General features: G+C 43.7%; 2 protein-coding genes across 2 annotated transcripts in view; one reads left to right on the top strand and one right to left on the bottom strand.

The window, feature by feature from the left end:
- The window catches only part of LOC115152032 (receptor-interacting serine/threonine-protein kinase 3-like), a 30063-nt gene extending 15661 nt beyond the window's left edge, over positions 1-14402 (bottom strand). Inside the window, exon 1 of the mRNA XM_029696494.1 lies at positions 14312-14402. The gene's annotated coding sequence lies outside the window, so the exon portion shown is untranslated. The remainder of the gene's footprint in view (positions 1-14311) is intronic.
- Positions 14403-17665: 3263 nt separating this feature from the next.
- Positions 17666-26628, top strand: part of LOC115152031 (FERM domain-containing protein 4A) — a 217036-nt gene continuing 208073 nt past the window's right edge. Inside the window, exon 1 of the mRNA XM_029696487.1 lies at positions 17666-18056. Coding sequence (XP_029552347.1) covers positions 18012-18056 — 45 coding nt within the window. The 5' untranslated portion in view covers positions 17666-18011. The remainder of the gene's footprint in view (positions 18057-26628) is intronic.

The following is a 26628-nucleotide window of genomic DNA, read 5'->3' as shown; positions in this document are numbered from 1 at the left end:
GGTACGATCTAGCCAACTGCTCGCAGATAGATACAGTGCGGGAAGGCTGTGCAGGTAAGCTAGTGTACATGATGAGATTATTAAGAGTGAGAGTATTTTTATTTGTCAAATGGCAGTCAAGCATTATTGATCATCACGATCATCATGTCACCAGAATAAGACACTCAATATTTTTTGTAAAGCGGCCTCAAGGTTGCCGTGCACTTTCACCACCCTGTGCCTGTTCATCATAAGTTATTTAATCTGTAGCCTAATAAACTACATGGTTTCCCAATATGTATTGGGAGGACCACACACCATATCATCATGTGACTCCAAGTTTACTTCAATATGATGGTCATTATATCAATATTTGCGCTTCAAGGCGTTTCCACCGCCATTTCTCGTTGTCATAGCTAAAATTGTACCGAAACATACGTATGACTTTACTCTCATAAAAACTGTGGATGGAAACGTGGTTAATGATTACCACAGATACATTTAAAAATATATAATGCCTTACAGTACAAGTACAGAGCAGACTAAAATGATGGTTCACTGAAGTCTATGTCAATCTAGAACAGGATTTTCCATTTTGAATGCAATTTGAATAGAGTTGATGCTTTACTATCTTTGTGAAAGTAGTAGGGTGTAGATTGATGAGGGAAAAAAATGATTTAATAAATTTTAGAGTAAGGCCATAACCTAACAAAATGTGGAAGAAGTTAAGAGGTCTGAATACTTTCTGAAGGCACCGCATATATCACTCAGTTTTGTGTATTTTTGACTCCAATACCCAATAATGACAAAGCCAAAACAGGCTTTAAAAATGTTTGCTGATTTACAAAAAAATACGAAACAAAATTATCACATTTACTCAAGAATTCAGACCCTTTACTCAGTACTTTATTGAAGCACCATTGGCAGTGATTACAGCCTCAAGCCTTCTTGGGTATGAAGCTACAAGCTTGTTACAACTGTATTTGTTGAGTTTCTCCCTTACTTATCTGCAGATCCTCTCATGCTCTGTCAGGGTGGATGGGGAGCGTTGCTGCATAGCTAATTTCAGGTTTCTCCAGAGATGTTCGATCAGGTTCAATTCCGGGCTCTGGCTGGGCCACTTAAGGACATTCAGAGACTTGTCCCGAAGAAACTCCTGCATCGTCTTGGCTGTGTGCTTAGGGTCATTGTCCCGTTGGAAGGTGAACCTAAGCCCCAGTCTGAGGTCCTAAGCGCTCAGGAGCAGGTTTTCATCAAGGATCTCTCTGTACTTTGCGCCGTTCATCTTTGCCTCTATCCTGTCTAGTATCCCAGTCCCTGCCTCTGAAAAATATCACCACGGCATGATGCTGCCACCACCATGCTTCACCATAGGGATGGTGCCAGATTTCCTCCAGATGTGATGCTTGGCAATCAGGCCAAAGAGTTCAACCTTGGTATCATCAGACCAGAGAATCTTGTTTCTCATGGTCTGAGAGTCCTTTAGGTGCAATTTGGCAAACTCATAGTGAGCTGTCATATGCGTTTTACTGAGGAGTGGCTTCCGTCTGGCCACTCTACCATGAAGACCTTATTGGTGGAGATGGTTGTCCTTCTGGAAGGTTCTCCCATCTCCACAGAGGAGCTCTATAACTCTGTCAGAGTAACCATCGGTTTCTTAGTCACCTCCCTGACCAAGGGCCTTCTCCCCGATTGCTCAGTTTGTTCGGGCGGCCAGCTCTAGGAAGATTTTTGGTGGTTCCAAACTTCTTCCATTTAATAATGATGGAGGCCACTGTGTTCTTGGGGACCTTCAATGCTGCAGAAATGTTTTGGTACCCTTTCCCAGATCTGTGACTCGACACAATCCTGTCTCGGAGCTCTACGGACAATTCCTTTGACCTCATGGCTTGGTTTTAGCGCTGACATGCACTGTCAACTGTGGGACCTTATATATACAGGTGTGTGCCTTTGCAAATCATGTCTAATCAATTGAATTTACCACTTGTGGACTCCAATCAAGTTGACATATGTCAAGGACGATCAATGGAAACAGGTTGCAGCTGAAATCAATATCGAGTCCCATAGCAAAAGGTCTGAATACTTATGTAAATAAGATATTTCTGGTTTTTGTTTTTCATAATCATACATTTTGCTAAGCTATATTAACTAAGATTATCTTAGTAAGATAGTTTTTACTGTATGTGCAAAAACAAAGAGGCACATGCAGGTTCGGGTGTTTTGTGAGAATTTGTCGGCGAGTGGGTAACCCACCTCAACCATCTGTCCTATTGGCTAACGTGCAATCATTGGAGAATAAAATGGACGAGCTCCATTCAAGACTCTGCTACCAACGGGAAATAAAAAACTCTAATATCTTATGTTTCACCGAGTCGTAGCTGAACGACTACATGGATAACATACAGCTGGCTGGTATTTCCATGCATCGGCAAGACATAATGGCTGCCTCCGGTAAGACAAGGGGTGGTGGTCTGTTTCTATTTGTCAATAACAGCTGTTGTGTGAAATCAAATATTAAGGATGTCTCAAGGTTTTGCTCGCCTGAGGTAGAATATCTCATGATAAGCTGTAGACCACACTATTTACCAAGAGAGTTTTCATCTATATTTTTTCGTAGCTGTCTATACACCACCAAAAACTGATGCTGGCACTAAGACCACACTCAAGCCATAAGCAAACAAGAAAATGCTCATCCAGAAGCGACGCTCCTAGTGGCCGGTGACTTTAATGCAGGGAAACTGAAATCCATTTTGTCTCATTTATACTTGCATATTACATGTGCAACAAGAGGAGAGAAAAAAACTCTAGACCACCTTTACTCCACACACAGAGACACTTACAAAGCTCTCCCTCACCCTCCATTTGGCAAATCTGACCTTAATTCTATCCTCCTGATTCCTGCTTACAAGCAAAAACTAAAGCAGGAAATACCAGTGACTCGGTCAATTCGGAAGTGGTCAGAGGACGCAGATGCTAAGCTGCAGAACAGTTTTGCAGGCACAGACTGGAACATGTTCCGGGATTCTTCCGATGGCATTGAGGAGTATACCACATCAGTCACCGGCTTCATCAATAAGTGCATTGATGACGTTGTCCCCACAGTACCCGTACGTACATACCCCAACCAGAAGCCATGGATTACAGGCAACATCCGCTAAAGGGTAGAGGAATGGGACTCCTACCTGGATGCTTATAAGAAATCCTGCTACGGCCTCAGACGAACTACCAAACAGGCAGGTGTAAATACAGGACTAAGATTGAATTCTACTATGCTAGCGCCGATGGTCGCGGCTGGACTACAAAGGGAAGCCCAGCCATGAGCTGCCCAGTGACACAAGCCTAAATTTCTTCTATTCGCGTTTCGAGGCAAGCAACACTGAAGCATGCATGAGAGCACCAGCTGTTCCGGACGACTGTGATCACGTTGTGACTACATCGGCTACCGCATTCAAAAGGCCGCAGGGCCAGACGGATTACCAGGATGTGTAATCCGATCATGCACTGACCAGCTGGCAAGTGTCTTCACTGACATTTTCAACCTGTCCTTGGCCAAGTCTGTAATACCTACATGTTTCAAGCAGACCACCATAGTCCCCGTGCCCAAGAACACCAAGGTAACCTGCCTAAATGACTACTGACCTGTAGCACTCTTGTCCGTAGCCATGAAGTGCTGTGAAAAGCTGGTCATGTCTCACATCAACCCCATCATCCCATAAACCATAGACCCACTCCAATTTGCATACTGCCCCAACAGGGTAAGGGTAGGAAACAACACATCTGCCAGGCTGATCCTCAACACGCCAGCCCCTCAAGGGTACGTGCTTAGTCCTCTCCTGTACTGCCTGTGCATCCATGACTGTGAGGCCAAGCACGACTCCAACACCATCCTTACGTTTGCAGAAGACACAACGGTGGTAGGCTTGATCACTGACAACGACGAGACAGCCTATAGGGAGGAGGTCAGAGACCTGGAACAGTGGTGCCAGGACCCCAACCTCTCCCTCAACATGATCAAGACAAAGGAGATGATCGTGGACTACAGGAAAAGGCATCAGAGCATGTACCCATTTTCATCAATGGGGCTGTAGTGGAGCAGGTTGAGAGCTTCAAGTTCCATGGTGTCCACATCAAACTATCATGGTCCAAACATGGTCCAAACACACCAAGACAGTTGTGAACAGGGCATGTCAACACCTATTCCCCCTCAGGAGAATGGAAGTATTTGTATTGGGTCCTTAGATCCTCAAAAAGTTCTACAACTGCACCATCGAGAGCATCCTGATTGGCTGTATCACCGCCTGATATGGCAACTGCTCGGCCTCTGACTTCAAGGCGCTACAGAGGGTAGTGCATAGGTTCCAGTACATCATTGGGGCCAAGTTTCCTGCCATCAAGGACCTCTATACCAGGCGGTGTCAGAGGAAGGCCCTAAAAATTGCCAAAGACTCCAGCCACCCTAGTCATAGACTTTTCTCTCTGCTGCCGCACGGCAAGTGGTACCAGAGCACCAAGTCTAGATCCAAAAGGATTCTTAGCAGCTTCTACCCCCAAGCCATAAGACTGCTAAACAGCTAATCAAGTGGCTACCCGGACTATTTGCATTGACCCCCTGTCACGACTTCCACCGAAGTCGGTTCCTCTCCTTGTTCGGGCGGCGTTCGGCAGTCGACGTCACCGGTCTTCTAGCCATCGCCGATCCACCTTTCATTTTCCATTTGTTTTGTCTTGTTTTCCCACACACCTGGTTTACATTTCCCTCATTACTTGTCTTGTATTTAACCCTCTGTTCCCCCATGTCTGTGTGTGAAATTGTTTATTGTTTCGTGTATGCGCACGACTGGTTGCGCTGGGTTATGTCAACCCGTATTGTGTTTAGTGTTCTTTGTGCCATATGTTTTGTTTGTCTAAATTAAAGGCTCCGTTTGCTACCCAAATTCTGCTCTCCTGCGCCTGACTCCCTTACAGTCAGTTACGCATACCTAACACCCCCCTCCTCTTTTTTTACACTAGTGCTACTCGCTGTTTATTATCTATTATCTATGCATAGTCACTTTACCCATACCTACATGTACATATTACATCAATTACCTCGATTAACCTGTACCCCGCACATTAACTCGGTACCGGTACCCCCAGTATATAGCCTGGTTATTGTTGTTCTTTTATTTTTTACTTTAGTTAATTTAGTAAATATTTTTCTTAACTCTTTTTTTTCTCAAAACTGCATTGTTGGTTAAGAGCTTGAAAGTAAGCATTTCACGGTAAGATCTACACCTGTTATATTTGGCGCATGTGACAAATACAATTTCATTTGATTTGATGCAGGGGTGGACTGGGACCAAGAATCGGCCCTGGCATTTCTAACACACCTTCCAATTTTTTGCATTGAGGCCCCCACACCTGCCCATTTTTTTCCTTTAGGCTCCCGCAACGGCAATTTCTTTCCCTTGAAGCACCCATTATTAGTGATGAGCGATTCATTGGAATGTTGGTTAATTGACTGATCTTGGTTAAATTATTTTAATTCCATTTCGTTCTTATTTCTCTGTGAGCTCAATGCACACATGGCTCTGCAGTTTCTCTAGAAATAAATCAGATCATGCCCAAACTGTTCCATGTAGTAGGGAGTTGTGGTTTTCAACAGGCCAATGTTCTACATAGTTAGCACTGAAAACGTGATAATGAACTATAATGACCATAATCCATTTTGCGGCTACTTGTCCAGTCTGTGTTTCTTTTACGTTTGCTACATAATGGACAGAAGATTGTGCAATCAAGAGGGGATGCATAGAGAGAAGTTTCTTCGCAAGGTACAGTGCATTTGGAAAGTATTCAGACTCCTTGACTTTTTCCACATTTTGTTAAGTTACAGCATTATTTTAAAATAGACTGAATACATGTTTTTCCTCATCAATCTACACAAAATACCGAATAATAATAAAGCGAAAACAGTTTATTTTTATTTTTGGAGATTAGGAAAAGTATTCAGACCCTCTGCTATGAGACTCTAAATTGGTGCATCCTGTTTCCATTCCATTCTTTACATGTTTCCACAACTTCATTGAATTCCACCTGTGGTAAATTCAATAGATTGGACATTATTTGGAAAGGCACACACCTGTATATTTAATGTCCCACAGTTGACAGTGCATGTCAGAGCAAAAACCAAGGCATGTCGAAGGAATTGTCCGTAGAGCTCCGAGACAGGATTGTGTTGAGGCACAGATCTGGGGAAGGGTACGAAAAAATGTCTTCTGTATTGAAGGTCCCCAAGAAAACAGTGGCCTCCATTAATCTTAAATGGAAGAAATTTGGAACCACCAAGACTCTTCCTAGAGCTGGCCGCCCGGCCAAACTGAGCAATCGAGGGAGAAGGGCCTTGGTCAAGAAGGTGACCAAGAAACCTATGATCACTCTGACAGAGCTCCGAGTTCCTCTGTGGAGATGGGAGAACCTTCCAGAAGGACATCAATCTTTGCACCACTCCACCAATCAGGCCATTATGGTGGAGTAGCCAGATGGAAGCCACTCCTCAGTAAAAGTCATATGAGAGCCTGCATGGAGTTTGCCAAATTGCACGTAAAGGACTCTCAGACCATGAGAAACAAGATTCTCTGGTCTGATGAAACCAATATTGAACTCTTTGGCCTGAATGCCAAGCATCACATCTGGAGGAAACCTGGCACCATCCCAACGGTGAAGCATGGTGGTGGCAGCATCATTCTGTGGGGATGTTTTTCAGTGGCAGGGACTGGAAGACTAGTCAGGATCGAGGGAAAGATGAACAGAGCAAAGTACAGAGAGATCCTTGATGAAAACCTGCATATCATACTGGGGTAAAGGTTCGCCTTCCAACAGGACAACGACCCTAAGCACACAGCCAAGACAACGCAGGAGTGGCTTCGGGACAAGTCTCTGAATGTCCTTGAGTGGCCCAGCCGGTGCCCAGACTTGAACCCAATCTCTGGAGAAACCTGAAAAAAGCTGTGCAGCGACGCTCCCCATCCAACCTGAGAGAGTTTGAGAGGATGTGCAGAGAAAAATGGGAGAAACACCCCAAATACAGGTGTGCCAAGCTTGTAGCTTCATACCCAAGAAGACTCAAGGCTGTAATCACTGCCAAAGGTGCTTCAACAAAGTACTGAGTAAAGGGTCTGAATACTTATGTAAATATAATATTTCAATTTGCTTTTTCATTATGGGGTATTGTGTGTAGATCAATGAGAATAATGCACTGTATCTCCACATGATCTAAGTGATTGATCATTTCTATTCAGCAGTAATAAAAGTATAGCTTTTTTACTTTGAACAACTACTAAAATAGTGATTTTGTCAGACAGCATAGGCAGCAGCTCTATAGAGATGAGATGATGACATGGAATGTAATGTCATAAAGCAAATGTTATATACACAACGTTATATACACAACAAATATTTTATTAAAGTAAAGTAATGTGAAGAGCTGATGGTTAATAAGTGATAAGCAGTCATGGGCAGTCACTACCATCATGGGACCTTTAGTAAATGTATTATTGTTGTTACAGCATTCAACCCACATAATTCATAGTGCAGTTAATGTTTTAAAAAACTATCGAAACCAAAATCTGAAATTGTGATAATGTTTAAATAATCGAATCGAAACCGAACCGACCTTAAAAAACATACACAGCACTACCCATTATTAGCCCGATAATTTTGCGCTAAAAACCCCAATTAGACAGGACCACTAGGCTAAAACTGGACCAGCCCATCTGGAATTTGCCCCAATGTACAGTCGAAGCCGGAAGTTTACATACACCTTAGCCAAATGCATTTAAATCAGTTTTTCCACAATTCCTGACATTTAATCCCTGAAAAAATTCCCTGTTTTAGGTCAGTTAGGATCACCACCTTATTTTAAGAATGTGAAATGTAAGAATAATAGTAGAGAGAATGATTTATTTCAGCATGTATTTCTTTCATCAAATTCCCATTGGGTCAGAAGTTTAAATGCACTCGATTAGTATTTAGTAGCATTGCCTTTAAATTGCATAACTTGGGTCAAACGTTTTGGGTAGCCTTCCACAAGCTTCCCACAATAAGTTGGGTGAATTTTGGCCCATTCCTCCTGACAGAGCTGGTGTAACTGAGTCAGGTTTGTCGGCCCCCTTGCTCGCACAAGCTTTTTCAGTTCTGCCCACAAATTCTCTATAGGATTGAGGTCAGGGCTTTGTGATGGCCACTCTAATATCGTGACTTTGTTGTCCTTACGCCATTTTGCCACAACTTGGAAGTATGCTTGGGGTCATTGTCCATTTGGAAGACCCATTTGCGACCAAGCTTTAACTTCCTGACTGATGTCTTGAGATGTTGTTTCAATATATCCATATCATTTTCCTACCTCATGATGCTGTCTATTTTGTGAAGTGCACCTGTCCCTCCTGCAGCAAATCACCCCCTCAACATGATGCTGCCACCCCCGTACTTCACGGATGGTGTTCTTCGGCTTGCAAGCGTCCCTCTTTTTCCTCCAAATATAACGATGGTCATTATGGCCAAACAGTTCTATTTTTGTTTCATCAGACCAAAGGACATTTCTCCAAAAAGTACGATCTTTGAAAACATGTGCAGTTGCAAACCGTAGTTTGGCTTTTTTTATGGCGGTTTTGGAGCAGTGGCTTCTTCCTTGCTGAGCGGCCTTTCAGGTTATGTCGATATAGGACTCGTTTTACTGTGGATATAGATATTTTTGTACCTGTTTACTCCCTTATCTTCACAAGGTCCTTTGCTGTTGTTCTGGGATTGATTTTCACTTTTCGCACCAAAGTACGTTCATTTCTAGGAGACAGAATGCGTCTCCTTCCTGAGCGGTATGATGGCTGCGTGGTCCCATGGTGTTAATACTTGCGTACTAGTGTTTGAACAGATGAACGTGGTACCTTCAGGAGTTTGGAAATTGCTCCCAAGGATGAACCAGACTTGTGGAGGTCTGCAAAAAATGTCTGAGGTCTTGGCTGATTTCTTTTGATTTTCCCATGATGTCAAGCAAAGAGGCACTGAGTGTGAAGGTAGACCTTGAAATACATCCACAGGTACAACTCCAATTGACTCAAATTATGTCAATTAGCCTATCAGAAGCTTTTAAAGACTTGACATAATTTTTTGGAATTTTCCAAGCTGTTTAATGGTATGGTCAACTTAGTGTACATAATCTTCTGACCCACTGGAATTGTGATACAGTGAATTATAAGGGAAATAATCTGTCTGTAAACAATTGTTGGAAAAATTACTTGTGTCATGCACAAAGTAGATGTCCTAACCGACTTGCCAAAACCATAGTTTGTTAACAAGAAACTTGTGGAGTGGTTGAAAAACGGGTATTAATGACTCCAACCTAAGTGTATGTAAACTTCTGACTTCAACTGTACCATTTTATCACCTATTTTGCAGACTGTCAGAGACTTCTCAGCGAGATTGACCTTGTTAATTTTCCTCAGGATAGCCAGTGACATCTTCATAGCCCCTCATGGGGTGTATCTCTCCTCCATCTCATCCACTGTCCCCTGCCTAGTAGCACCAGCAACCTCCAGACTGGTAAGGCTTTTAATGTTGTTTATAATAAGGGTTACATGGAGAAAAACGGACCTCTTTAAAATGAAAATGGATGGCTCTCACATCAGCAAAATATTTTCTACCTAGAGGTACCATGAAAGCTTAAAAAAATCAAGTAGCCCTCTCCTATACCCCAAAAAATAATTCATACAAAGTGGATAGCAGAGAACATGTCTACCATTTACCTTCATTTATTGGACAGATCAGAGCCTTATATATGAAGCTTTACAAACTGTTCTTCATCCTGTAAGGGTTAAATGTTGACGCTGTAATTTTGATAGCTCACATGGTTGCCGTCCAGAAGGTTCTGGGTTTGCAGACCACCGTGGACAAGTAGGGGTGAAAAGATCTCCTTTGTAGTAAAATCATTGCATTAACATTTTAGTGATGGGGGCAGTATTCGGAAATTCAGGATGAATGCTTTGCCCAAATTATACTGCCTGCTTCTCGGGCCCAGAAGGTAGGATATGCATATTATTAGTAGACTTGGATAGAAAACACTATGAAGTTTCTAAAACTGTTTGAATTATATCTGTGAGTATAACAGAACTCATATGGCAGGCAAAAACCTGAGAAAAATCCAACCAGGAAGTGGGAAATCTGAGGCTTGTAGTCTTTTCAAGTGATTGCCTATCTAACACACAGTGACTTAGGGTTCATTTTGCACTTCCGAAGGCTTCCACTAGCGTCAACATTTTAGAACCTTGTTTCAGGCTTTTGCAGTGAACACAGAGCGAACAAGAGGACCTGGAAGTTAGTGAGTCAAAAAAGGATATGAGTTCAGTGGCAAACGTTCACGTGAGAGGTAGCTGTGTTCCATAATATTTTTGAAGACATTGGAATCTTCGGTTGGAATATTATGGAAGATTTATTTTAAAAAGGCCCTAAAGATTGATGCTATACATCGTTTGACATGTTTCTACAAACGTAAATAGAACTTTTTTTGACTTTTCATCGTGAAATTATCGGCGCACTTCCTACATTTGGAGTAGTTTACTGAACGCGCTAAGCGGTATTTGGACATGAATTATGGACTTTATCGAACAAAACAGCATTTATTGTGGACCTGGGATTTCTGGGAGTGCATTCTGATGAAGATCATCAAAGGTAAGTGAATATTTATAATGCTATTTATGATTTTAGATGACTCCAAAATGGCGGGTATCTGTATTGCCTGCTGTTGTTTTCTGAGCGCTGTACTCAGATTATTGCAAAGTGTGCTTTCCCTGTGAAGCTTTTTTGAAATCTGTCACAGCGGTTGCATTAAGGAGATGTTCATCTATAATTCTTTGAATAACAGTTACATTTTTTATCAACGTTTATGATGAGTATTTTTTGTAAATTGTTGTGCTGATCACCGGAGGTTTTGGAGGCAAAATATACTGCTCCAAAAAATAAAGGGAACACTAAAATAAAACATCCTAGATCTGAATGAAAGAAATAATCTTATTAAATACTTTTTTCATTACATAGTTGAATGTGCTGACAACAAAACCACACAAAAATAATCAATGGAAATCCAATTTATCAACACATGGAGGTCTGGATTTGGAGTCACACTCAAAATTAAAGTGGAAAACCACACTACAGGCTGATCCATCTTTGATGTAATGTCCTTAAAACAAGTCAAAATGAGGCTCAGTAGTGTGTGTGGCCTCCATGTGCCTGTATGACCTCCCTACAACGCCTGGGCATGCTCCTGATGAGGTGGCGGATGGTCTCCTGAGGGATCTCCTCCCAGACCTGGACTAAAGCATCCGCCAACTCCTGGACAGTCTGTGGTGCAACGTGGCGTTGGTGGATGGAGCGAGACATGATGTCCCAGATGTGCTCAATTGGATTCAGGTCTGGGGAACGGCGGGCCAGTCCATAGCATCAATGCCTTCCTCTTGCAGGGACTGCTGACACACTCCAGCCACATGAGGTCTAGCATTGTCTTGCATTAGGAGGAACCCAGGGCCAACCGCACCAGCATATGGTCTCACAAGGGGCCTGAGGATCTCATCTCGGTACCTAATGGCAGTCAGGCTACCTCTGGCAAGCACATGGAGGGCTGTGCGGCCCCCCAAAGAAATGCCACCCCACACCATGACTGACCCACCGCCAAACCGATCATGCTGGAGGATGTAGCAGGCAGCAGAACATTCTCCACGGCGTCTCCAGACTCTGTCACGTCTATCACGTGCTCAGTGTGAACCTGCTTTCATCTGTGAAGAGCACAGGGCGCCAGTGGCGAATTTGCCAATCTTGGTGTTCTCTGGCAAATGCCAAACGTCCTGCACGGTGTTGGGCTGTAAGCACAACCCCCACCTGTGGACGTCGGGCCCTCATACCACCCTCATGGAGTCTGTTTCTGACCGTTTGAGCAGACACATGCACATTTGTGGTCTGCTGGAGGTCATTTTGCAGGGCTCTGGCAGTGCTTCTCCTGCTCCTCCTTGCACAAATGCGGAGGTAGCGGTCCTGCTGCTGGGTTGTTGCCCTCCTACGGCCTCCTCCACGTCTCCTGATGGACTGGCCTGTCTCCTGGTAGCGCCTCCATGCTCTGGACACTACGCTGACAGCCTCAGCAAACCTTCTTGCCACAGCTCCCATTGATGTGCCATCCTGGATGAGCTGCACTACCTGAGCCACTTGTGTGGGTTGTAGACTCCGTCTCATGCTACCACTAGAGTGAAAGCACCGCCAGCATTCAAAAGTGACCAAAACATCAGCCAGGAAGCATAGGAACTGAGAAGTGGTCTGTGGTCCCCACCTGCAGAACCACTCCTTTATTGGGGGTGTCTTGCGAATTGCCTATAATTTCCATCTGTTATCTATTCCATTTGAACAACAGCATGTGAAATGTATTGTCAATCAGTGTTGCTTCCTAAGTGGACAGTTTGATTTCACAGAAGTGTGATTGACTTGGAGTTACATTGTGTTGTTTAAGTGTTCCCTTTATTTTTTTGAGCAGTGTATTTTCTGAACATCATGCACCAATGTAAAATGGGGTTTTTGGATATAAATATGAACTTTATCGAACAAAACATACATGTATTGTGTAACATTGAGTCCTGGGAGTGTCATCTGATGAAGATCGTCAAAGGTTAGTGCTTAATTTTAGCTGTATTTCTGGTTTTTGTGTCTCTCCTAGCTTGGAAAATGGCTGTGTGGTTTTTCTTGTGTTGGCGCTGTCCTAACATAATCTAATGTTATGCTTTCACCATAAAGCCTTTTTGAAATCGGACAATGTGGTTGGATTAAGGAGAAGTTTATCTTTAAAATGGTGTAAAATAGTTGTATGTTTGAGAAATTTTGATGAATAAATTTTTGTTGTTTTGAATTTGCCGCCCTGATATTTCACTGGCTGTTGAATAGTGTGTACCGTGGGTGGGACGGTAGCGTCCCACGTAGCCCAGAGAAGTTATACTATCAACATATTTGCAGGTCAGAGAAAAAATGGCCTTTTACAATAATGTCATGCAAATCGTCATTTTACATATCAGCATAATCTTGATTTTATACCACACAAATTACTGAAATTACAGGCAAGAAATGGACAGAGAGATAGGCGTATGTGTTAATCTCATCATGTTTCTCCAATGCCAAATCTTTCCACCCCAGACAAAATAGGCATTCCTTTCCACCCCAAACAGATTCGGCCTACCTTTCCACCCCATAAACATATTTTATTACAGAAAGTGAATAGCTTAATCCATTGATAGTGACAGAATTAGACTAGTTCCCAAGCAAAGTCTATGTTTTGTGTCCTTGGCTATAGAAGGTTGTAGCTCAGCCTCTGAATGTCATAGAACAATGATATCCACATATGCATCAGAGTCTTTCCAGGGTATTTTACAGGTGGTTTCAGGCATAAAGCATCGTGGAACAAAACGCCGTTACAGATTACTTTAAACACTGAAACAATATATAAACCCAACATGTAACAATTTATACGATTTGACTGAGTGACAGTTCATAAGAAATCCGTATTCATAGTTCAGTTCATCATACTTTGCTTTCACTAACAGTTTAACAGTTTCTCTATTTCCATTCCTCTTTCATAAAAAAAGTATGCTCATTAAAATTACAAACATATGAACCAAAGAGAAAACTAAAGGGGCACAGCAAGTGGCATAGCCCAGCAGGCAGGTGTCCATTTTCCTTAGGTGTTTATATTAGCACAGACTCATTCGCCATGTGCTCTCACCAGACATAGTTAACTTTGCGCTAAGGATCAACCGTGCCTCTGGACTGAATTACTTCCTGTGGGCAGGGTTCTTAAAAGGGTCCTCCTATGGGGACAGCCAAAGAAACCTTTTAGGTTCTAGATAACACCTTTTTTTCTAAGAGCGTGGGCTGCACCACCTCATGCCTTTTGTTTCTGTTCCTTGTTATTTGATATGAGACCAGATCCGAAGAACCCGGTCAAAATCCATCCTTTGACATATGCAGTGAGGCACAGGGTGGGATCTGATTTCCTGTGGTTCTAAAACTTTGGTTTTAACTGTACCAGAATGAATACTCAGATATCAGCGAACACAAATCAGACTGATTAAAGCATTCCTTGACACTTTTTGTTTTAGTTTACTCTGGGACAGTGTCTTTTACTGAGCAGAAACTCACCTCTTGATAATGATAACTTACCTAACATTCTTAAAACGTATTCGTTAAATTAAGTAGCAGCTGAAATCTCTAACTAAAGATCTCATAACTCCAAATATTATTTATTTTAATCATAACACTTGTAGGTTCTTACCGTGTATTCTTGTTAGACAGATTATATTCCCAATCCACGTTGCTCTTAAATGTATTGTTCACTTGAAGAATTTTACTTTCATTTTCATTACATTCTAGTCTCCACCCCTGTATCTGGATCTGAGAGGTGGAGTAAAAGTTTCAGTACTTACTTGACAGCATGGAGTGTAGTTAGCATGTGGAATGTACATTGCCTACATGTTTTTGTAATATTTGAGATCATCACTACATTGTACGGTGCCTTCGGAAAGTATTCAGACCCTCAGACTTTTCCACATTTTGTTACGTTACAGCCTTATTCTTACACTCAACCCACTGCTGGTGTGTGTAGCTAAAGACCTTTATTTTTGTATCATATATCAATAGCACCTGGTTCCAATTCAAAGCATTTAGATTATTGTATGATCTAAATTAAGGCTTTTTTTCTGGTAACCCTTCCAAAGAGCCTATTGGCATGGAGGTGGCCTCTATTTGTAGATTAAGAGACTTGGTGACCACAAGATGCGACCAAGTTCTGGGATTCTCCAACTGTGGCCCTTGGATATTTATTTTTCTCCAGAACCTCTACTAAGCTAACATAAGATGGTCATACCAATGATCATTTAACTATTTGATTTAGAATTTTAGGACCCATTTAGGCAGTGGCGGGTATTCATGGATACCAAGAGAAGCCAGGCTTCCCAAAAATTTGACCAATAAAAAAATACAAATTGTCAAAATAATTTATCCCGTCTTTCTGTATTGATAATTTTCCGTCAATTCGAAAGTGGCTGAATCTCTTCTGAGAAAATATCTGAGCGAGGAAAACAGCACTCCTCTGTCTCAGTATGTGAAGCCGATGTATCTGATGCTGTCTGGAAAAACAGATGTTGCCGCCATAGCATTTGATTGATTGATGCCATTAAGCAGTTGGCCTCCCTTGATTAAAAATAAAATAAAATAATTTTCCAATTAGCATTGCGCTGAGCTCAACTGTGTGTTGTCCTTTCACAGCAAAACTCCCCCCAAGGGATGCTATTTTGGATTTGGCTTCACACCAATAACATCACATCCTAAACAAAATGTCATGATTGTCAGAGAAACATGTCTGTTTCTGTTCTGCTTGTGTTGATGTCCTGTAGTAGCCAGCTTGCTAAATTGGCCCTTTCATAGCCCATGGAGGGAGATGTGGATTTGGACTTGTTGTTTTTACTTAATTATCTGTACAGGCCAATTATTATGATGGCAATTCTGATTCAACCATAAATTAATGTATTGTGCCACTAGCCTGAGACCATTGAAGGTCAATATGTAGCCTAGATGTAGCCTAGTACTCTCACGTAACCTAGCTAGTTAACTTAGCTGGTACATTTTTGCCCATGCAAGGAAGTTAGGTTAGCAAGCATTTTAGCTAGGTAGCCTATGAAAACAAAAACTAAAAGTGTACTGTATGACAGAGCTATATACCGTTTTGCCAACATGAAGGAGAGGAGGATGGCATTGGTGTTCAACTAGTCTACAAGTAGGATGAGTAAACATTTATGGTGAGCCAGCACGCACACGCACACACACAAACACACAGAAATCAGTACCATGGACAGACATATGATACTGTATTTAGAAACATTGATTGGACAATTTTTTTGGTATCTTTAAGTTTGTTTTCAGTGTATAAGCATAATGCCTTATTGAATTGATTATGTTTAAATGTTTAAATGGTGCTGGAATAGCGGAGGCAGTGCTAATGTTGTCTTTGTTCTGACTTGCGGTAACTCTGTGGTTCTAAATCTCTGTGGTTCTAAAACTCTGTGGTTCTAAATCAGTAGTTTTCTAGAATAAAAAAAATATGAATAAGGGAAAGGGAAAGGATTATACCTAGTCAGTTGTACAACTGAATGCATTCAACTGAAATGTGTCTTCCGCATACAAACAAAAGTAGTGCACTGGGCCTTTAGTAGTCCTGTATAAGCAGACCGACATAGCTGTCTGTAGTAAAGGCAACAACAAAAAATCAGTTGTGACAACTAATGTTATCACAAGCGAACTACTAGTAGGTCTAGCTGACGTTAGCAAAATTGAATGAAATAAATATAAAATTACACTTTATACACTTACACTTGTTTACTGCATTACGGAAGTAAAGCAGAAGTGGAACCCGTCACTTCCATTGTTTGGCTCTTCCTATAGCAACATTCAAAAATTACATTTACATTACATTTACATTTACATTTAAGTCATTTAGCAGACGCTCTTATCCAGAGCGACAAGGTGGATACATAATTATTTTTGTCCTCTGGTTCATTCAATGGTTGTGTCACGTGTGGTTACTGTAGTGATCCATCAGTAGCAGTGATGTCATCAGGATTTGTCTCTCAAAAGCCCTCTAGAGGTCCAATTAGCCCTGAGACACAGAGAGAGAGAGAGAGAGAGAGAGAGAGAGAGAGAGAGAGGGAGAGAGAGAGAGAGAGAGGCTATGGGGACCGACCGGCTGTGTAATTACATGTTTGGATAAATTTCTCTCTACTCTCACCCCCTCCACACACACACATACAGAGAACAAAAGCCACGCTGAGACAGTAATTTCATCTGAATTATTTATCTGCCATGCTGCTGTCAGTCATCTCTAAAAACTGGAACACAGTTGCTTGTTGATACCCCCGCTCTTGTTGTAACCCCCACTCTTGTTGGCCAGAGTGGGGGTTACACAACACGCGCACCCATGCACTAATACAAACATGAACACACACATACACACCCCATTCATTAAGCAAGCTGAGGTGTGTTTGCCCAACTCCCATGCTCCTTTGCACCGTCTGATCTACTCTCTGCCGTTGTTGATAGGCGACGTCTGTTTTCTCTCTCTCCCTCTCTCCCTTTCTCTCCCACCCTTGTTCCCTTTCTGCTCAGCTAGGAAATCTCTAACCGGTGACTCGCTGCTTCCCTATTCATCTCCCTCTATATGTATCTCTATCTCTCTCCCTCACATTCCCTCTGTCTTTTTCTGCTCGTGTCATGCTTTGTGATATGAGGCAGGGATCAGTGAGTGTGTGTGAGCTCCGTCTCTGCTGCAGTATCCTGGGTCTCTGTTTGACAGAGAAGCTGTGAGCTCCTGCTACTGCCCCTGCAAGGAGCACTTTAGGTGGGGGAATATCACATCCAGAGAGGGGGTCCTCTGGATCAGAGACAACAGTCCCAGGACAGAACAGACAGACAGAGACAACTGTGGACTGAAGAGGAACAAAAGAAGAAATCAAGAAGAGAGGAGCATACGAAGGGAGATAAGAGGGGAGGAAAGGAGGGACGAGTGCGTACTCCTGAGGTACAAGGATCCCAGGAGGTTTTGGCAGGGGGGTGAGGGGTCTACAGGAGGAGGGTCAAGACTGAAAAGGACACTGGGTTTTATCTGAGATCAAAGACAAGCAGGACAAAAAGAGAGTTATAAAACGAGTGAAGTGTGAAGGAGAGGTAGCGGTGTTCCCTCAGTCTGACGAGTTGGAGATGGTCTCGAGGGGGTTGTGGTGAGAATGAAGAAGGTGAGGGTCTGCTGAGAAAAAGGAGAGTAGAAACAACAACCAGAGGGTAAGGACAAAGGGGGGGGGGGTGTGCTAACCAAGTGAAGACTGGTCTGTGAGGAAGAAGAAGAGGAGAAGAGGAGGTCTCTCTAGTTGAGGCGGTTTGGTCGTTTTACCTGGTTTACTTCAGTCAGTCTACAGGACACCATCATGGCCGTCCAACTCATGCCCGAATCAGCCGTCTGTCTGCTAATGGTGAGTGGGAGAGGTCCTGGTTCTTCATATATACACACATGCACAAACACACACAAACACACACACACACACACACACACACATACACACACACTCACACATACACAGACACAACCACACATTTACACACACAGCGACTGAAGCATGTGGTAAGCTGTCACCCCATGAGGGGTGGTGTTGCATGAGATACTACACACTACTATACACCCCTCAACAAATCTTCCATCTATATCATATAGAAGTCAGTAGTTATGTAATACAATATTATCATCAAACAATACTTCATTTCAAGAAAAATGTCTGTGCTTCAGCCTGTGATGTGTACTACAGTGTGTTCCCTTGCTTTGTCTAAATGTTCCACGTGCTCACAGGGATCTCTCTGCAGTGGGCTGGTTATGAGACATAGTAGAGTAGAAACCACTGTTACCAGAGGGGAGGGGTGCTGAATGTGCTGCCAGTGTGTGTGTGTGTGTGTGTGTGTGTGTGTGTGTGTGTGTGTGTGTGTGTGTGTGTGTGTGTGTGTGTGTGTGTGTGTGTGTTTACATCTGTGCTTGCGTGTGCGTGTGTGCATGCATGTATCTTTAAGATGAGAAGTAGAGAAAAGAGGCATAGTTAGGAAGGGAGAGGAAAGGAAAGAAGAGAAAGAGGACACATTTTGAAGTGTCCTTTTTCTCATTCATTAATGGCTAGAGCTTGATTTTGGCAATTGTATTCTCTTTCTCTAGATTCAGATAAAATACACATTTTCTAGTGAGAGAGGAAACTGTAAAGAATTTCTGCCCTAAGTTCATACAAGAGACCACAGGAAACTTCTTTGATCAGAGGTTAATTTGTTTAATAAGGATTGCAACCCGGATTTGCAAGTAACACACTCAGTTCAAAAGATGGTGTTTTCCCTTTTTATCCCCTACTGAGGTTCACCCCGCCCAAGGTGATGTCCCTTAACTTTATTAGCATATAAGCTTCCCAATCCTTCTTCCTCCTTTTGCTATCATGTGCTAGCAGAAGTAAGACTGGATATAGCATCAACAGGAACTGAAGGTATAGTTTCAACATACAGACATCTGATTTTTGTACAGTTGACCTCTTCATGCACTTACAAAGTGTCTACCACTGATTCTTAATCTCAAGCTAAAGCAAAACATGAATCATTGTACTTTTGTAATTATAGGTGTTCCTATAATGTACAGATTTGATCAAATTCATTTCAAAACATACACACACACCCACATCCTTGTCCAATAGCTGCTGGATATCCAGAGAAACTGACAGCACTATGAAATTAGCTGGTTTAGCCTTTTCAATAAAGCGATTTTGAACACTTTAAAATACAGTGACATCTCAAAGTGCCTTCCAGGCAAGAAATATAAGTAACTTCAATAGAGACAAAGCACTAGACCCACAATATTCTATTCTAGTCTTTGTAATTCTATGTGTTTCCTCCATCCCAAAGGGGTGTCACTCATCACTGAACTACCTGTTATCTCTTCCTGTCATGGCTGGCTATAGCCATGGCAATAGGTCATGTTACACACCCAGGGATTGGACAGAAGGAGGAGGGAGGCAGGAGGGATGAGGAGAGAGGGAGGGGGGATGGGGGAGAGGGAGAGGGAGGAAATGAAAAAGGGAAGAAAGTTGGAGCATAAGTCAAAATAGCAGCATTGCTATCTGATAACTGATCAAACTCAGTCATACATGTGTTCATTAAATCCAACCATGCTTTTGTATTCACAATGTCATGTTCAGTGCTCAATCCCATCTGAAATATGAATGTAGATTTATGCAGCTTAGAGGTGTGTGTGTGTGTATGCTAGAGTGTGGCTGTGTGTGTCTGTATAAATATTAATAAAGTTTCCGCTGTATGTATTAATATTTCAGGTAAGGCAGTGATAATCTCCTGTAATTACAGGAAGTGATTTTAATAGCACACAGACCGCACTGTAAACACCCCACATTACCCACAGCAAATACTGACACACACAAATAATACAGAGCAACCACACACAACCTGCAGAAAGATCTCCCTCTCCATCACTCTACCCTTCTCCATCACTCCACCCCTCTCCATCACTCTACCCCTCTCCATCACTCTACCCCTCTCCATCACTCTACCCCTCTCCATCACAATCCTTTTCTCTCTCCATTTATCTTTCCCTCTCCTTCTCTCTTTTCCTCTCCCTCTCTCCCTGTGTGTTAAGAAGGGCATCTGCTGTTATGTTTGTGCCAAGTTCACTGAGGGAACCTTCTCATTAGTGGGTACAGAGGCTGCTTACACAATGAGCAATAGAAGGCTCTCTCTTTCTCCCTCTCTTCCTCTCTCTCGTTCTCTCTCGTTCTCGTTCATACTCTCTCCTCTCTGGGGTGTCTCCTCTTGGAAAGGTTTAATGATGTTACAAATGTAATCATTATTTTATTTAGCACGTTAACATCATTATACATGTAAATGATGGATGGGGCTCGGGGCGAAGCTTGTGAGAACATGGATCTATTATCAACCTTCAGCTGAGATTAACACATCTATCAGTTTAGACAGGTTCTTAGCCACAGTATAACCCTCTCCCCCATGCACAGACCCCAACCCCATTCCAGAACCACTGACTAAGGAGCAAACAACCTCATTCCATTAGCGGACAGGAAGTGACCTCATTCAATTAGAGGCAGCAAGAAATGGCTGTGTATTTGTGCTGAGGAGTCTTGTTGTGGCTGATAGAAATAAAGACATGCAGTAAATTGTGTTTTAGTTATCCTCTGGGCTCCATCTGTCTGGAGCTAATGTGATTGGAGCTGAGTTACAGTACAGTAGTTATAACTCTGAGTGGTCTCAGGCGAGTCATAGAGAGCAGGCATAGGGGACAGCAAATATGATTGAAACCCAGAACAAATATTTTGTTATTTAAATTACGTTTAGCTTATAAAGGCTACAAAAAGTCTTCATAAACACTACATAAATGTGATACAAAGCATCAATAACGGTATGTCATGCTTTATAGAGGGTTCATAAATGTGGCATAATTGTGTGACATACCGTAAATTCTGGACTATAAGCCGCAACTTTTTTCCCACGCTTTGAACCTCGCGGCTTAAACAATGACACGGCTAATATATGGATTTTTACCTCTTTCAATTTTTTTTTCTAAAAACAAACACATTCTGTGACGTGCTCAGTTTTTTGCCGGCATGAAGCTTTCATTAGACCAATGAAATTGCCGAACGGGTTAAGGTCAAACAGTGACGAGAGCGACAATGAAAACGATCCAATATCGGATGAAGCAATTCTGAGGCTATTCAACTCTGACACCGAAGGAGATGACTTCAGGGGTTTCAGTGCACAGGAGGAGGAAGATAGTGACCAATGACTTTCTTGGTAGGCTACTGTTTACTGCAAATGTTTTATTTTTTGTTACAAGCCGTGTTTCGTTAAAGCCTATTTATTTTTGTTACAAGCTGTGCTTCGTTAAAGCCTATTTATTTTTGTTACAAGCCGTGTTTCGTTAAAGCCTATTTATTTTTGTTACAAGCCGTGTTTCGTTAAAGCCTGTGTAAAGTTCATTTGTTTCAATGTACCGGTAGGCACCTGCGGCTTATAGACATTTGCGGCTTATTTATGTTCAAAATAATACTTTTTTAAAGATTCAGTGGGTGCGGCTTATATTCAGGTGTGCTCAATAGTCCGGAAATTACAGTAATCACCAATGTCAAGTATGACATAACCCTCTATGTAGAATATGATATAAACATGTGCTTTAAAAAGGGTGATATGTTGTGCTGAAGGATGACATTTTGTACGCCGCTCTATGGGACTCGCCATCATGGCCGGTTGTGATACAGCCTGGGATTGAACCAGGGTCTGTAGTGATGCCTCTAGCACTGAAATGCAGTGCATTAGACTGCTGCACCACTCGGGAGCATACGCTCTGAAGTGAAGTCATGTTAGTCACATTACACCTAATCTCATTCCCAGACACTTACGCCCAAATGGTCTGGTGGACCAACGCATCAATCCTGGCCTTCATTAGTTAGGGTTAGGTTTAAAATCACATTTGAACAAGATCAATTGTGGAAATGGGCAGGGTTTAGATATAATTATGACTTTTTGACTTTTTTAACTAGTAACGATGACAAATACTTTACACAGGTCACTCCTTTAGAATTATATGGTCTCTCCCGCTAAGGCCAACTTTGAATGGTTGATATCCCACCAAGAAACACTGACGTTGATGAAAGCCCCTAACCTAAAGAAATTGAAAGTGGCTTTCTTCTGGAACCAAGTCACATGTTCCTCAGTACACAACCTCGAACAAAACAAAACCAGCCATACCGTGCGGTGCTGGGCCCAGTCAGGTCTTTGACACATTCACCCACTCCCCCACTGAAAGATCTGCCACAAAATGTTGGCACCATTGTTAACAGGCTCTGAGGTGTGGTCAGTCATCTTCTGGCTATGCCGGGTGGAGATTATAAGAGTACCTGGCCATTAAGGCCAGATTGTTCTTCAAGATGTTCAAACGTTCCTAGATGACCAGTAGGGTTGTAGAGGGTGCAATAGGTCAGTACCTCAGGAATAAATGTCAGTTGGCTTTTCATAGCCGAGCATTCAGAGGTCGAGACAGCAGGTGCGGTAGACAGGGAGAGATAGAGTCGAATACAGCAGGTCTGGGACAAGGTAGCATGTCTGGTGAACAGGTCAAGGTTCCATAGCCACAGGCAGAACAGTTGAAACTAGAGCAGCAGCAAGACCAGTTGGACTGTGGACAGCCAGGAGTCATCAGGCCAGGTAGTCCTGAGGCATGGTCCTAGGGCTCAGGTCCTCCAGGAGGGGAAGGAGAGATGGAGAGAGAGACACTTGGAGGGAGCATACTTAAATTCACACAGGACACCAGCTAAGACAGGAGAATTACACCAGATATAACTGACTGACCCTGGCCCCCAGGGACACAAGCAACAGCGTCAGCATCAGGTAACATAAGGACAGACGACAAATAATGCAGCATCAGGGAACAGAGCTGGGGAACTGACAAGTATAGGAGGGATAATGACAGAGGTGATTGAGTCCAGGTGAGTCCAATAATTGCTGAAGCGTGTGACGGGAGAAGGCAGGTGTGCGTAATGATGGTGGCAGGAGTGCATAATGCTGGGGAGCCTGGTGCCTTCGAGCTCCAGGGAGGTAGAGCGGGAGCAGGTGTGACAGGATTAGCTTTTCTGCATCATTTTTGATCAAAATGTTTAAGATTTTTGCAATGTTACAAAAATAGAAAAAAGCTTTCCTTGAAATATTATTGATATGTTCGTCAAAAGAGAGATCAGGGTCCAGAGTAACGCCGAGGTCTTTCACAGTTTTATTTGAGATGACTGTACAACCATCTATCACGCATGTGTGTAGAAACGGACCAAGGCGCAGCGTGAGTATCGTTCCACATCTTTTATTTGAATGTGAAACTTTACAAGACAAACAATAAACTCATAACAAACAACAAACCGTGAAGACAGAAGTGCAACATGCACTAACTCAAAATAATCTCCCACAAACACAGGTGGGAAAAACAACTACTTAAATATGATCCCCAATTAGAAAAAATAAACTAGAACACAACATAGAAAAAAGAAACTAGATAAACCCCCCCGTCACGCCCTGACCTACTCTACCATAGAAAATAAGAGCACTCTATGGTCAGGACGTGACACCATCAAGATTCATTGTCAGATCCAACAGCAGATCTCTTCGTTTCTTGGGACCTAGAACTAGCATCAATGTTTTGTCCGAATTTAAAAGGAAAATAATTGCCGCATCCACTTCCTTATGTCTGAAACACAGGCTTCCATGGTAGACAGTCATCAAAATGTACATCTGTGTGTCGTTCGTATAGCAGTGAAAGTTGACATTGTGTTTCCGAATGACATCACCAGGAGGTAGAATATATAGTGAAAACAATAGTGGTCTTTAAACAGAACCTTGAGGAATGCAGACACTAACTGTTGATTTGTCAGAGGACAAACCATCCACAGAGACAAAATGATATATTTCTGACAGATAAGATCTAAACCAGGCAAGAACTTGTTCGTGTAGACAAATTAGGGTTTATAATCTCTCCAAAAGAATGCCATGATCGATGGTGTCAAAAAAAGCTGCACTAAGGTATAGGAGCACGAGCATGCAGAGACTTTGTCTAATTGTCACGCTTGTCGTCGGTGAAGGAGGACCAAAACGCAGCAGGTATGTGCAGGCTCATCTTGAGTTTTATTAACTATCAAAATGAACACCAAAATAACAAACAGAAATACGATCGACAAAAAAACAGTCTGGTAAGGCACAAGGCTAAACACAGAACAATCACCCACAAATAACAAACACACCCTAATATATGGGACTCTCAATCAAAGGCAGATAGACAACACCTGCCTTCAACTGAGAGTCCCAACCCCAATTAACCAAACATAGAAACAGACATACTAGACTAAACATAGAATACCTGAAAACCAAACAGTGCCCAAAAACCCCGGAATACTTAAACCAAATGCCCCTTCAACAAAACACACCACCCCGAACCACATAAAACGAATACCCTCTGCCACGTCCTGACCAAACTACAATACTAATTAACCCTTATACTGGCCAGGACGTGACAGTACCCCCCCCCTTAAAGGTGCTAACCCCGGAAGCACCTTAAAAACAAAAAAACAAAAAAAAACAACAACCCCAAACAACAAAACCAAAATTCCCCTCTACTAAAGGGAGGGAAGGGAGGGTGGCTGCCGTCAACGACGGCACTGTGCTACACCCCCCCTCCCCAACCCACCTATATCTGGAGGTGGCTCTGGTTCCGTCCGTTCCAGGCTGTCGGGCCACTCTGGCATCGCCGGGGGGCAGTCGGGCCAGTCTGGGCAGTCTGGCAGTTCGGGCCAGTCTGGGCAGTCTGGCAGCTCGGGACAGTCTGGGCAGTCTGGCAGCTCGGGACAGTCTGGGCAGTCTGGCAGCTCGGGACAGTCTGGGCAGTCTGGCAGCTCGGGACAGTCTGGGCAGTCTGGCAGCTCGGGACAGTCTGGGCAGTCTGGCAGTTCGGGACAGTCTGGGCAGTCTGGCAGCTCGGGACAGTCTGGGCAGTCTGGCCACTCCGGCAGTTCAGGGCAGTCTGGCCACTCTGGCAGTTCAGGGCAGTCTGGCCACGCCAGCAGTTCAGGGCAGTCTGGCCACTCCGGCAGTTCAGGGCAGTCTGGCCACTCCGGCAGTTCAGGGCAGTCTGGCCACTCCGGCAGTTCAGGGCAGTCTGGCCACTCCGGCAGTTCAGTGCAGTCTGGCCACTCCGGTAGTTCAGCGCAGTCTGGCCACTCCGGCAGTTCAGGGCAGTCTGGCCACTCCGGCAGTTCTGACGACTGTTGACTGGAGGGCAGCTCCGACGACTGTTGACTGGCGGGCAGCTCCGACGACTGTTGACTGGCGGGCAGCTCCGACGACTGTTGACTGGCGGGCAGCTCCGACGACTGTTGACTGGCGGGCAGCTCTGACGACTGTTGACTGGCGAGGCTGGGTTTACGCACTTGAAGGCTAGTGCGGGGAGCGGGAACAGGACGAGTCGGACTGGGTTGACGCACTTCCGGGTCCGCACGAGAGACAGGAGCTGGAAACCCAGGGCTATGGAGGCTCACAGTCGGTCTAGATCTTACCTCCTGCACAACCCGCCTTGGCTGGATGGAAATAGTAGCCCTGTACGAGTGGGGTGCTCGTACAGGGCAGACTGGGCTGTGCAGGGGCCTGATGGTAGCCGTGCGTAGAGCGGGAGTTGGGTAGCCTGGTCCTCGGAGGCGTACCGGCGACCAGATGCGCTGCGCAGGCATCCTCCTACCAGGCTGGATGCCCGCTCTAGCACGGCACCTGCGAGGGTCTGGAATAACTCGCACCGGACTGTGCGTGCGTATGGGTGAGATAGTGCGCTCCTCAGCGAAACATAGCGCTCTCCACCCCATACGCTCCTCCATATAACCACGGGTAGCTGGCTTCCGGCTCTTCCTACGCCTAGCCAAACTACCCGTGTGCCCCCCCCAAAAAACTTCTTGGGGGTGCCTCTCGTGCTTCTCCCTCAGCGCGTCCATGGCCTCGTACCTCCGCCTCTCTGCCTTGGCTGCCTCAATTTCCCACTGCGGGCGGCGATAATCCCCAGCCTGGTGCCAAGGTCCGGCCCCGTCCAGAACTTCCTCCCAGGTCCACTTCTCCCGCCAGTCCAACTCGAAGTCCCTCTGCTCCTTCCTCTGCTGCTTGGTCCATAGTTGGTGGGTGATTCTGTCACGGTTGATCGTTCGTGTTTTGTTATTTTTGTACGTTCAGTTTGAAAGTAAATAAACATCAAGATGAGCCTGCACATACCTGCTGCGTTTTGGTCCTCCTTAACCGACGACAACCGTGACACTAATGCCTTAAAAAGGTAATTTACCACCTTCTTGAGTGCAGTCTCAGTGATATGATGGGGACTTAAACCAGACTGAAGCGTTTCGTATACATTATTTGTCTTCAGAAAGGCAGTGAGTTGCTGCGCAATAGCTTCTTCTAAAAGATTTTGAGAGGATCGGGAGATTTGATATA

Source organism: Salmo trutta, chromosome 17 (genome assembly GCF_901001165.1).
Source record: "Salmo trutta chromosome 17, fSalTru1.1, whole genome shotgun sequence".
NCBI classification, from domain to species: Eukaryota; Metazoa; Chordata; class Actinopteri; order Salmoniformes; family Salmonidae; genus Salmo; species Salmo trutta.
Note: the sequence above shows the minus strand (reverse complement) of the source record. Positions and strands in the feature narration are given on the sequence as shown.